The sequence below is a fragment of the Accipiter gentilis genome, chromosome 15 (assembly GCF_929443795.1).
Source record: "Accipiter gentilis chromosome 15, bAccGen1.1, whole genome shotgun sequence".
NCBI classification, from domain to species: domain Eukaryota; kingdom Metazoa; phylum Chordata; class Aves; order Accipitriformes; family Accipitridae; genus Astur; species Astur gentilis.
Window position 1 is genome coordinate 8,556,577 of NC_064894.1, and position 13,623 is coordinate 8,570,199.

A 13,623-nucleotide genomic window follows, 5' to 3' on the forward strand; every position below is an offset into this window, starting at 1 on the left:
CAGCCCAGGTGTGGTGGTTGAAATCTGGTTCCTTTTAAACCCAGAGGAACTGAACTATGCCTTCCCACTTTGGGGACATAGCTGTGATGTCTCACTGCTTTTTAGATTGAATTAATTTAGTATGCTTTTATTTTTATTTACTCATAAAACCAAAATTAGAATCCTGCTGTTCAACTTGTTAAGGACTACCTTTAATTTTATTTTAAGTTGTTTGAGTAAGTTGATTTTCAAAAATAACTAATAAAAATAGCTTTCTTATGGAATATTAGTGAATGAAGCCACATCACTGTCTTAGCAGATAATGGCATGCTGGTTTGGTGATTTTGTGTGATCGTTACTAAGATCTGTTATCCAATGTAAAATAGATATACTGTTAAGTGAAATGACTTTACAATTGCATGATAAGGAACTGACCCTTCAATCAATTTAAGTGAGGACTAATCTTAGTTTTTTTGTTTTTGTATTAGATAAGTCCCAAAAGTGATGTGTGGTCATTGGGATGCATTTTGTACTGTATGACATATGGAAGGACTCCATTTCAACATATAACAAATCCAATTAATAAACTGCATGCTATTGTTGATCCTAGTTATGAAATAGAATTCCCAGATATTGCTGAGAAGGATCTTCAAGATGTGCTAAAGGTAACTGTCCCTTAAGATTAATTTTGATTCAAATAATGGCAATTTCTTTATTTAAAGCGTATTTTCTGAAACTGAATGAGTTGTGCTTGAGAAACTTTTTGACAAATAAATGCTTGCTGCTACTTGTACTAAGAGGCCTTATTCCAAAAGAAGACCTAATGAAGCTAGAGCTACTTCATGTAGTTTCCATATTAAAAGTCTATTTTCAGCTCAGTAGCAAATAAACAAGTAAATACTTAAAGTGGTCTGACTTAACTCCTTTGGCTGAACAATGCAAAGTGAATACAGCAGCTTTTGTACATGCCATCCCTTTCCCTTACCCTGTATATTTGTCTGCTTTTGAAACTTGGCCTATGCTTTAACTTGAGCCCTAATTGTGTTGCTCAGCGAGTAACAAACCGAAATCCAGAAATGCTTATCCCCTTAACTTTCAAACCTTGGGGTCATTTTGTGTCATTTGGAATAAAAGGACATTGTAGGTTCTGGGCTTCACCTCTTCCAACATTGTTGCTTGAGTAAAACAGGATACCAAACTTTACTCTGAAGATAATTGCTAATGAAGGCAATTAGGTTAATCTGTTATTGTATTGAGTTGAGTCTTTCTGAGTATTTAGTTTGGCAGTAAAAAGTTCTGACATGAATCTACAGGGTCTTTTAAAGATCCTCACTGTTAATTCTTGGGAAAATTCTTAATTTATAGGCAAAGCATTCTTCTTTCATTTGCAGCGCTGTTTAATAAGAAATCCTAAACAAAGAATATCTGTTTCGGAGTTGCTGGTACATCCCTATGTTCAAATTCAAAGTCATTGTCAAACAGGTACATTTATTTTAAAACACTTTTTTATTAAATAGTATTTATGATTCTGTTTAAGACAACAAAATGCTTTACTCTTACATGTACTTTGCACTTGCTGGTGTAACAGTATTTTGTTTGATGCCTAAGTATGTTTCAGAAAAGACTTCAGTATTTTAACTCTTAAACCTCTTACAAACTGGTAATTTATACATAGTTGTATACAACTTTATCATAATTATAAATTAACTGCAGGTATTCCAAATGCAAAAGGAACAACAGAGGAAATGAAACGTATCCTTGGCCAGCTTGTTGGCTTGAATTCTCCCAACTCTATTTCTAGAGCTGCTAGGGTAAGTAAACTTTCTTTTCCATTTTGTATGGTAGTATGTGTTCATGCAAACAAAGGTTAGAATGTTTGGTAGTGAAAGCTGAAAGGATGCATGTATCAAAGCTGCAACCACAGCTGGAAAAACATGACACTTTGTAGTGCTTTTGTTTGCAAGCATGAAGAATCTCTCCACAGCCTTCTGAATGGGAAGGGTTGAAAGGATGATGATAATCTTGATTTTCTTTTTTCTTTTCTTTTCTTTCCACCTCCCAGTACATCTGTATAGTTTTATTTCCAATTCCCCCACTGTCCCAGTATCTCTTCTCTGAAACAGTCCTTACTGTGCTGCTTTGCTTTTAAGCTGCCCAAAAACTGTAGTAGGTCTTCTAATTTAAAAACCATCATTATGGAGAAATGATCTAAATCGATCTGTCAAGTGTGCAAGCTTTTGGACTGTATTCTTCCTTCCTGGAAGTTATTGAACTGTTAATGCATTGCTATGTGTTAATTAGTCCCTGTATGTTGAGGTATTATGATTCCAGTCTCTCAGTTTACTGCCTGAAAGAGAAGCTTGATAACTCTTCAACTCAGTTCTTTCCACCTGTCTCTCAGAAGAGGTGGTGATGGTGGTCAAATGTATAATAAGTCGAGATGGAATGCAAAGCTGCTTTCATAGGAAGGAAAGCAAATTCAGTATGCTTAAAGTAAATCTAAAGAAGTTTGTTTACACTTAGACTGCTAGTCATACCTGTTTTTTTAAATATTGGGCCGAACAAGAGATTATCCTTTTAACAATATTGTGATGTGGCTATGTTTCTGGCCACTGATTTCTGTCTCATATGAAACTTGCTCACCCCGAGTATGCAAATACCTCTCCTTCCATGCTGGTGTTTCCATATCAGAGACAATTAATGGAGTAAACTTGATTTTTAAATCTCTGTAATTAGTTTGTTCTCTGCTGACTTGTGAAGCTCTATACCTTTGCTCATGCTGCCAAGTCAGCATATGTGTTTTCTTTATGCGCTGCATTGCATTACAACTGGTACAACTAAGCAGTCTTAAGTGTATCTCTATTCTCTTGAGAGAGAAGTTTTAATATGGAGTTTGGAATACTTCAGTATGAGATGACTTATTTCAAGTGGTAATGTTTGTTACAAAGATATAGTTTGAATCTGTGTGATACAACTGTGTTCACCTGAATACCTGTGTTTTTATTAACTTTCAGACTTTATATGAACAGTGCAACAGTGGTAAAAATCTTGATGTATCAGCATTTGCAAAACTTGGGAGTCAAAAATCATGGACAACAAAATGACGCACTACTGTTCAGGATGCTACAGAGATGTCTGGTCTGTTCAGAAAATTTTGTGCTGCTAGCTTTTAAAAGGACACTCAGCATAAAGTTCATATTTTTAAATGTTCTTTGTGTCTTCTGATAATGCTTGCAGATCATTAAAAAGAATTTAATTGAATGCTTTTCACTGTGGGCTGTTTCACTCTTTGTGCCACTTGGATTGAACGATGACAATTGTTGGTGATTTTGGTCTTTGTTACTCACAAAGCACTACAGTGTTTGGAGTACAGAAACTTTTATGAGTATCTTCAAGTTCTTTTATCCCCCTGAAGCTAAAACAAAAAAGTTCCTAAAATGCTAATTGGTGTACATGAAAAACACGCAAGTATCTCTTGAAATACCTACTATGACACGAACACAGTATTATGCTGTTCTGTCCTTTGCCAACAAATACCTCTTGTGTCCAGTTTTGATCATAACTGAGGAAATAAGCACTCTTATGTAAGTGATCAGTTACAATACAGGCAGATACTTGTAAATGTCATCCAGTTTTTGAGCTGTTCCTGTGGTTAAGTGACATGGTGGAAACATCAGTACTGCTATGAAGTTATATGAATAGAATGGCTTTTGTTCTATTAAATGCTACTATAAATCTAATATGCTTTTCAAATCTCAAAATAATAGAAAACCCATCAAGATTCATGATGGTCAGAAATCACTAACTTGGATTTTTAAAAGCATTAATACAAAGCGCTTTAAAATGCACTGAATGTAGCAGGACGTTTTACATGATTGTTAGCGGATTGATCAGGTTTCCTTTTAACTGAGTTACATTTCTGGTGCAAGTGTATTAATTTTAAATATACTTAAATCATTGAAAGGTGTTAAAGTAATATCTAATAGTTTTAAATTGGACAAAACAATCTTGCCTTTGGTTTCATGACAGCTGCCATGCTGTTCTTGGATGCCTTCTAAAACATGAAGCTTGTCAGCTCTCTATCTTGATCAAGCATTTTGAATTAGTCCGTTTTGCCTTTCTTTCATAATAGCCCTGCATATAAAGAGCCCGACTTCATTATTAAAGTGTCTCTTTCCTTGTTTATCTGCATGAATTAAAGAGTATGACATACACCTTGATCAGTGATGGAAAAAGTTGAAGGTCAGCACTAGGGAAGCTTTCCTTGACAATTTCTGCATGTTAGGTTACTGAGTTCATGTTTTCTTAGCTTCAGAAGAGCATTGAAATGTTTTAAAGGCTTTGTGATAGCAGGTCGATTAGGTCAGATGTCTGGGGGGGTGTAGGGAAACTGGTCATTCTTGCTGCAGGAGGCTTACTTAAGCCAACACATCTTGCTGCCTTGGAAGATGTGGCTAGAGTCCAGAGAATTCTTAAAGTGATTTTGAGCATCATGAAATACTGGGTATTTTGATGTTCTGAGGATGTGGATATTCTTGAATTTTCAGTTTGACCCTATAAAAAGAGAATTCCCACTGCCTTTGCCATGTATGTTAGCAGGGCTGAGATACCTTTATTTTCCTTTTGTCTGGGTAAGCTTATCTTATACCTACAGGAGTAGATATATTGTACTGCATGCTCTATTCTACTCGCCCTTGGTGTTTATGGGGGATGACTCTTTACTGACAACTTCAGTTAAAGAAAATGCGTTACCTTTTTATCCCTGGAAGATGCAGCTATGTCTGCAGTGATCCAGATGCAGAGTGACAGCTATACTTTGCGTCATTCTTCAGTTCACAACATACCCTTTTTCCTTGCTTGCACACTGAGCAGTAGTAGCTTTATTGGTATCACTCACAGCACTATCATAATGTCTCGATCTGAAGTTAATAGCAAAGAGAAAAGGTAGTGAGTTGTAAATACCGATCTCAACAGCAATATTGGAGGAAAGGCTTTATTTCAATGTGTTCTTGCTATCTTTTCTGCCTTTGATTTATCAGTTTTTTGGATGACTTTATAGCCCTGTTAGAACTGAAGCATGAGAGAGAAGAATAGCACACACTTTGATCTCAAATAATACATGAAACTTGGAAGTATTGTATTTTTTAAAAAACTTTAGTAGCTTTGATTTTTAAATGATATTTTCAGAGCTTGCTAATATAATAAAAGCACCCCTTTATAGGTGGGAAACTGTTCTTTCATATTCAATGTAGCAAAACAATTCTTCAAATAATTAAATTAAATAAATACTTTTTTAAAAAGTTCTTTAATGAAGAATAGTATTTCTGTAATTTTATCAGGCCTCTGATAAAATTGTGTGTGTTTCAAAACTCCTAAGTCCTCACTACCTTCATATGCCAGTTAAGACTATCCTCCTGTGACAGAGCAAGTGCTTGTAAAACAGCATTAATTATTCTGGGGTGTGGTGTTCCTGTGTCTGTTCAACACCTGCCCACCTTTGTTTCAGGTTAGCAGTGATTCTCTGGATCACACAGGGAGAGTCACTCCTGATACTGGCCCTTCTCCCCTCAGCCTGGTCTGGGAGGAGGGCTGAGGCAGGGGCAGAGAACGTGTGCTTGCTTCAGTGATGGGGCACATACAGGAGCAGCCCATCCCCTTTATAAGGGCAAACCTGGAATGATAAACTTAAATTTGTTGTTGACCTAATAGATTTTAAAATCCCAGACTTTAGTACTCCTGTGGAAGTTCAGTGGTAGTACAAGCATAATGAGTACATATGCTAATTGTATTCCCCTTGTCTGTTAGGTAAATGTTAAAGTTATAAAGCTTGAAGCTACTGAAAAAAAATATGTTAATGTTCTCTACCTTTCATATTCTAGACAGTTTGGGAGACTACTTATGCTGTGGGAACTGAAATGCGTTCTCTGGAGAGGGGGAAGGAAGTATCAACCTCTTCAGAAGAAAACTTGTGAAGAAAATCCTTACCCTGCAGAAACATCTTTTCATGAAGATATTAGTGACATGTCTCCTAGCTCCTTGTCTGGATTACAGATTTTGAAATATTTCTGCATAATTATTCTAATGTTATAATTGTTAACTTTCATTGTTTGTTTCTCTGGTTAGTGTTGAATATGCAGAGAAACAGTGTTACATGCCTTATTTTTTTTCTGTTGTAGTGTATGGTTTATCAATCCTTTCTCTCATTCCATGACTGCTAAAGAACTCACAGGAAATACAGCTGGCATGGGAGAGTATGAAAGAGGACTGGGGCTGGTGAGAGGCAGTAGGTTGTTACCAGTTGTCCCTTTTATTTAAAAATTTTCCATTGCAAATGCATAATTGCTTTATACTCCTTCCCTGCTGCAGTGATATGCTACGAGATGTCAGCCTACCTTGGCAGCTGCCACTTACTGGCCCTCGGTCTATATTCCTGTTGGATTTTTTTGCTTTACAGACAACCACCTCCCTTTTCAGATTCTGCTGGGTTCTTAAAAGTGTGTGTGAAGTACATGAGTAGCTTTAAAAGACAGAAAATACCAGTCTTAAATGTTGGGTAACAGAGGTTGCTGCCTGAAGCTTTCTCAAGATTACAAAATGCCCATCATGCATTATTGTCACCCGCAAGGCCACAGTTCAGGACATTGTGTATGTATAAAATGGGGAGAGAAGATGGCTGACTAAACCAGAATATGTCTGTCTGTATTCACTGTTACTGGATACAGATATAGTATAATCTTGAGATATACTGATATAGTATAATGCTGAGGTACCACAACTGCATGAATAGTAGGAAGGTAAATGAGAACACTTCAGTAAGTTTCCTTCAGTAATTCTTATTTGAAAAATGGCCTTGGAAACTTTTACAACCTTTAATACTGTGGTCCAAAAAACCTTTACTCAGCAGCTAACACTAAGAAAAGCCTAACTGCAGAAGGGTGACCTTTTTTTTATTTATAGGTGGGTATAGCATTACTCGGCCTGAACAGCTGTATGTATAGTTGGAATTCAAAGACTAAATGAAGTTTAAGTTTTGAAGGCTCTGCTCTTACAGTCTGTCTTGGTGTACCAACACCCAAACTGAGTCCTTGACAAATGTAAGAAAAGGAGGCTCTTCTCTTGCGTAATTCCCTGCTCTCAGGACACTTGTCCAAGGAGCAAGACAAGTCTATTCCCATGGCCCTGGAGGAGTCGGAGCCCTGCTTCTCATCTGGCTTTGTTGAAGGCACTCGAAGCTCCTGGTGCTGGATGGGAAAGAAATGCTTAAATCCCTAACAGTAGAGAGTGCAGAGCAGGTTGTGAGTTAGTCTGAAGGTAAGTGATCAAATTGTCACCATTTTGGTCCCTCCCATGGGTTTCTGCTCTTTCTTTAAGCACCCGATAGTGGTTTCATGCTAAACAGATAACTAATTCTGGGAGTGGTGATACGTATCAAATTAAAAATTAAACAGTTGAAGTAAACTTAAGTTTTAGTCCACCTCTGAAGCCTAGCTTTTACTCCTGAGCTCCTCAGCAAGGACCGCAGGCTAATCCTTGCAGGTGCCAGTTATGGCAAGTAAGAGCTGAAAACTCTTTGCTGCTTCCTTACTGTTGTCTGCACTCTCATATTGCCTTGCTGCTCCCTCGGTTTGTGTGAGTTCTCAGCAGCAAGCGTGAAACAAATACTACTTTGTATCATATTTGTATCTTAGACACTCTCACAGCTAAGTTGCCTCCCTTTTCAGCTAAGTATAAACTGCTAATGCAAAAGTATTCCCTTCTTGCTCAATGCATATATTGTCTCCCAACTTGGTTATCTGTGCCCACCTGCCAAGAGCACAAAGCCTGTCTGTCAGTGAGCTTGCAGAGTATGCCCTTGTTTCCTCACTGCTCCACATAAAGTAATTAAGAGATAAATCTTCTTGGAAGATAAAGGCTATAGAGAATGGAGCAGGCAATGTTGTGTGATTACTTGCAGGATACAGAGGTGTGCACCTGTATGGAAACAGGAGGAGTCTTTGTACAGCCTGCCCATACACTTTCATGGGAGTTGCTGAAATGAAACCAGAGATAAAAATCTGACTTCTCACCTCAATTCCTCCCCTTGGCAGATAGAATATCCACAGCTAAACAGTGGTGCAATTCTAAGATGCCAGCTCTAATCAGATGAACTGCTAAAATCCAGGCAGCTTTTGCAATGAGAGAGATGACTAATGAGGAATAGTGGTGCCACTTTTTTGAACCCTTAATAAACACAAGGAAAAGGTCAATAATTAATAAGCATCAGCCCATTGGTCTTGACTCTTACAGTATTGTAAAGATCTCTGGCTTGTCTCTGTACCCACTTAATGTGCACATTATGTGGTAAGTGCAAGTAAACTTTGAATACCTGCTTGTTACATGCTTTGTCTGTTTCAAGTTTTTTCCCTATTTTACATAGCTGTTGAAAACCAATTAAAAATACAGCTAAGTAACAATATTTAAGGAAATATGAATTAGATTCTTGGCATTGATGCTTGCTTCCTGTGTGGTCTTGGCTTAGAATCATTTAGGTTGGAAAGGACCTTTAAGATCACCAAATCCAACGGTTAACCTAACACTGCCAAGTCAAGGATAAAATTTTTCTGTGAGTCTTTGCTCTTTACATTCCTTGTCTGCTTTCAGTTCGGTAGAAAGCTGTTTCATACCACAAGTCTGTACAACGGGTGTTGCGTTTGGTGACTGTAGGGGACGGAGGTCTTGATGCTGCTCTTGCAGAGTGGCATCATAATTTTTGAAATATTCTTAACGGGGGTAGAATTTGCAATCTGCACGGTGTTTGCATGTTCATACAATGGGGGTCCGATTTACAGATGGGCACAGTTCCGTGCGGCAGAAGGCCTCTGTGGTGGCTGAGGAGTGCTGGGCACTGCGGTGGAGGTCCGGACTCCTGAGCCATCCACCAGGGGAAGCACTGACCAAAATCTGCCCCTGAGGCAGAAGGCGACCTGCAGCTTATGTCTCTCACTTGGCTGAGGAATGTGCTAGCTATTGCGCTGTAATGCAAAACAAAACTTCCACGGCCGCCTCTGCTGCATGTGATTTGGACATATCTAGTGGCCTGGGCCCTTCAGGGAACTTAGCTGCTGAGACAGGGTTTCCAAATTCACGATGGTTTGGATAAAAGGCAGCCAGGTGCTCCTTTCCGACAAGCCAGCGGTGCCTGTTGGCATGGGCAGTGGTGGCACTGTGGTGCTTTGAGTTTTGCAGGTGAAAGTACCCACAGGCATTAATGAGACAAGCAGGAGTTTTGAGTCTTGAGCAGGGCTTGGGTACCTGACTTAAAGGTGAGCGTCTCCCTAAATCTCTTCTGGTCTGATCTTGGGACTTAGAGGTACAGCACTGCAAAGGTAAAGACACTTCCCAACTGTGGTGATTTGTGCTAGGCAATGCAAGTATGAACAGAGAGCAGATGAAGATTCAAAGAAATCCTGGGTCTTGGCACATTGTTTGCCTTGATTTAGAGAATGTTCCTGTTGCTGCTCTTGCTTCTCATCTTCTCTCTGAAGAGAAGACTGTAACAGAAAAAGCGAAGTTATCTGCATCGGTGTTCAGAGCAGAAGAACTCGGCAGTTTTCATGGCAGAGCCTTGCTTTGCAAGAGGTTAGTCCAAGGAACTATTTGAAATTGATGTGCCAGTAACAGCTTTCTAGGGCAGTTGATAAAATGAGCACCAACAGCTCTCCAGGCCCAGATGGTATTGACTAAGAGTCTAAAGGAGTTTGCAGTAACTGTGCTAGACATTATACTGTGTGATTTTTAAATTAGCCTTATGAACACGTAAGTGGAAGGTAGTAAATGTGATACTGGTCTTCAAGAACGTTGGAGCTTGTAAATTAGACTACCAAGTATGACTTCCATAATAAATCAAAGGGAGAAAGTATACTTGAGAGCAGAGTGAAGGGGATACACAAATGAATATAAACTTTCAAGAGAGAATCTTTTGCAGAGAAATAATGCTTACAAATCCACTTAGTTCTTTCCAATGAGTCCATGAGCGTGATCCTCATATATGGTATATATGGATTTTTCAAAAGCTACTACTGCAAGGTCCTACAACAGCTCTTGAGAGAAGCTAATATGCCAAGACAAAGGAGAAAAATCTCAAGGGTAAACGGATGGGAGAAAACTATGGAATAAGTAGTCAGTCATTCCCACTGAAGGAAGTTTAACAGTAAGGTAGATCAAGGAGCTCTGGTAATGCACATTCCCAAGTGGTCTTAGGGTTAAATAGCAGATTGATTGTTGATACAGGAGTATTCCGAAAAATAAAACTTAGAGCTCCCTGTGGGAAAACAGGTAGAAGAATCCCATATTATTGATGAACTAGAAGAAAGCCTACATTGACAGAACACCAAGGAATTCACGTGGGAGGAAAGTATCCTAATACATGTGTAACACAAGGGGCTTGAAGTGGTATTTGGGGAAGGTTCTTCTGCATTATGCATAGTTCTCTGAAAGTGTCTGCCCAACCCTTGTACTGAAGGAGCCAATTAGAATATTAATTATTGGGAACGGAAGAGAACAACCCAAAATATTGATGTGCTGCTATATAAATGTGTTTGGTTTGAATGCTGTCTGCAGCCCTTGAAAAGGATCTAGTTAAACTAGGGAATAGGGAGAGAACCAGTGAAGGTGTCCAAAGGGATGGAACAACTTCCATACGAGACTGCAAGCTGTATGACTGGCTTAGGAGACCTTTTCACTCTGGCAGGGTGCTGGAGAGGAGAAATCAGCACTGCATGGGGCTAGGAGCTGATGAAGTGATCAGTCAGAACTTTCAAATGGATGAAAGGAAGAGACCGGTTTAGAATGCAAAATGTAATTACTTTCGAAATGAGGCTAGTGGGGGATATTGTGGAAGCCAAAGGTATAAGCGTGTTCAGAAAGAGATTAGATACATTCAGGGAGGTTAGGGTGATCCGTGAGACTGAACAGAAGTGGTGCGGATGTAATCTCTGGTTTGGGAATTCCCTTTAAACCTCTGATCTCGGATGTCTGGGATGTTTTGCCAGAGATGCAATTGCTTACCTTGCTGAAAGGGTTCATGTTGGAAAAGTATATCAGAACACACTGCCTCTTGCTCTGACCAACTGTGGCAACAGATTCCTTAATTGGAGCCCTGTGGTTGGGTTTCTTTGGGTACTAGATACTTGATTTCAATCTCCATGCCTGTCAACACAACAATTTTCGCAAGCAGCATTCAAATATATTTGACTAGATACATCAATCATTTGTGTACCGGCAACGGCTTGACTGTATCTGTACAATGTTATCTGGCATCCCAGCTTCGCCTTCTACCTGAGCCGCTGCCTCAAGCAGCCACGCAGGTTTTGTAACTTTGCTGTAACTTCCCTGCTGAGATCATATGCCGTACCTCAGAAGGGCACCTGGAAGCCAGGATCGTGGCAAAGACTTTTGCCTGGGTGCAGGTAGCAGAGTGGTCAACTACAGCACGTTGCGGTAGGAGCAGGGCTCGGGTCTGCTTGGTAGAGGTTTGGTCGTACGGGTTCACCTTTAGGTCCCGCATATGCGCTGTAACATTCTCCGCTCGGCGTGGAACCACGTTCTGACATAGTTGGCACCGGGTCACGTTTTGCGCAGAGCCTGCTGATAATGCCGGCAGCAATTCCTGCCGGGAGCTTAGGTCGGTGCAGGTGGTGATGTTCCAATAACCGCTTTGGCACACCGGTGGGGTTTTTTTCTGTATGGGCAGGTCTATAACCAGTCCTGCGAAACTTGCTTAACTCGCCCTTCCTTTGCAGAGTTCCCTGCGTGCTCAGCCTTCCCACAGCACCTCGCCTCACGTGTTGCTGTATGCGTGTCCTTATTCCCTGTTTCAGGGCAATAGCTGGAAGCTTTCCAGTGGTGGTTTCAGGGGAAATGCCAGTTCAAGGAGTTCACAGTGTTTTTCAAATTCTCCTGGGTTTCACTTTTTGACAGGTGCCTGGTTATCATTTGGGTAAAGTCCTGCATAAGGCTTCCATGTCCTGGAGTTTAGGTCCTTTCAGGATCTGGAGTAAGCCTGATGGAAAATAAGGTGCCCCACAGCATTTGCTGTTCGCTGCGTGGTCTGTCATTATATTGGAACGTTAAATCTTGCCCCTTCAGCCACTGGTCAAGGATGTTTTTGAGTCTAGGGAGGTTCTAGTTCATGGAAAACTAGTGAAAAATAAACTTTCCTGCATATCGGACATCCTGCTTTTGACTATGTCTGGAAACCTATATGTTCCCAGAAGGGATGTACATAAAGACTGGTTGTGTAATAAGTTAATCAGTAAACATTGCTAATGCATGAGTTGTGCATCCAAAGCTAGAGCATCCAAGCACATTTTCCATAACAGCTTATTCATCTTACCTGCTTACGGTAAACAGGAGTCGTTACAAGTGGAGACTTGCTCATTCTTATTAACCAAAATATCACATCTTTCTTAATTTTGCAGTTATAATACTACCTTATCTCAATATAGACCTCAAGTTATCACAGAGGTTAATCGATTTTCATTTTAAGCATCTCTTGGAACATCATAGCTTAATAATGGAGAATTTCCTTTCCCCAAGACAGGCCAAGCATAAAAGAAAAATGAAGATATTAATGCAGGACTAGATGAAGCATCCACTTCCTTCTGCAGCAAAACCATACTGTAGTTCCTGGTGTGAATGGAGCCAGTTTAAAAAAAGAAAGCACACAACAAAACAAACAAAAAAGCCCAACCAGAAACAGGGACGTGCTGCGTCTCCACCGTTCTGCCTTGTGAGCTTGTGCCTCTCTGGGAGGGTGAGAATCTGTCCGGTGCCCTCCTGCTTTCTCCCAGCCTTCCTCCTGCTTGGCTAAGGGATTTGGGCTTTTCTGTAGAGCGTTTCCCTGACCCACCTGTCTTTGCCCTTTTGCACATCCTGGTTGGCCACGTTCAGAGAAAATGAAATTATTTCTGAAGTCTCACCAGGTGCCTTTTAGAGGGAAATACTAATGCTACTTTTTCTTTTCAGGGAATGCTTTTTCTGAGTGCAATCCCAAGGCTGCCTCCTTTTTGTTGGCTTAAGCACTTGTGATTGATAACTAATAAAAAATGACTAATATGGAACTTCCCCCTCCGCCCCTTTTTCACCTCTGACTGCTAAGCTCGCAGCATGCAGGTGAAATGCTTTGGCTTTGGTTCTAGGTCCTTGACCTGTGCTTTGTATGATTGAGTTTGCCGCAACTTATTTTTACCCCTACCCAGTAGACCTGAATTGACAAAGGCAGATATAACGATAAATTTCATTAGAATGCTGTTTTTGTCACTAAGGAGAATATTAGCTGGGATCCTTAAACTTTGAAGGAACTCTAAGAGCCCCTTTTTAGCCTACTGAAACCGGTCTTGCTTTGCACCGAGATCCTCAGGCTTCTGATTTCTTTCTGACCAGCAGGATGACAGCCAAATTCACAACAAGCAAGACCAATGTTAGTGCTGTATGTTGTCACCTGTCTTAATGGTTCACTTTTTCCCCATTTCAACCAGTAAGAACGTGGTGTGCCACGAGCTGTATGTGAAGATATACGTGATATGTCCTGATCTCCTGACTGTCGGGAGGAAGAAAATTCTTCAGTGGGGTCTGATTTAGCGTTAATAAACCCAAGCTGTATTT

General features: G+C 40.1%; 1 protein-coding gene across 1 annotated transcript in view; it reads left to right on the forward strand.

Moving 5' to 3' along the window:
- Window positions 1–6,061, forward strand: part of TTK (TTK protein kinase) — a 41,858-nt gene extending 35,797 nt beyond the window's left edge. Inside the window, exons 20-24 of the mRNA XM_049818156.1 lie at window positions 468–644; window positions 1,371–1,461; window positions 1,693–1,790; window positions 2,994–3,117; window positions 5,859–6,061. Coding sequence (XP_049674113.1) covers window positions 468–644; window positions 1,371–1,461; window positions 1,693–1,790; window positions 2,994–3,083 — 456 coding nt within the window. The 3' untranslated portion in view covers window positions 3,084–3,117; window positions 5,859–6,061. The remainder of the gene's footprint in view (window positions 1–467; window positions 645–1,370; window positions 1,462–1,692; window positions 1,791–2,993; window positions 3,118–5,858) is intronic.
- The last annotated feature ends 7,562 nt before the right edge of the window (window positions 6,062–13,623 follow it).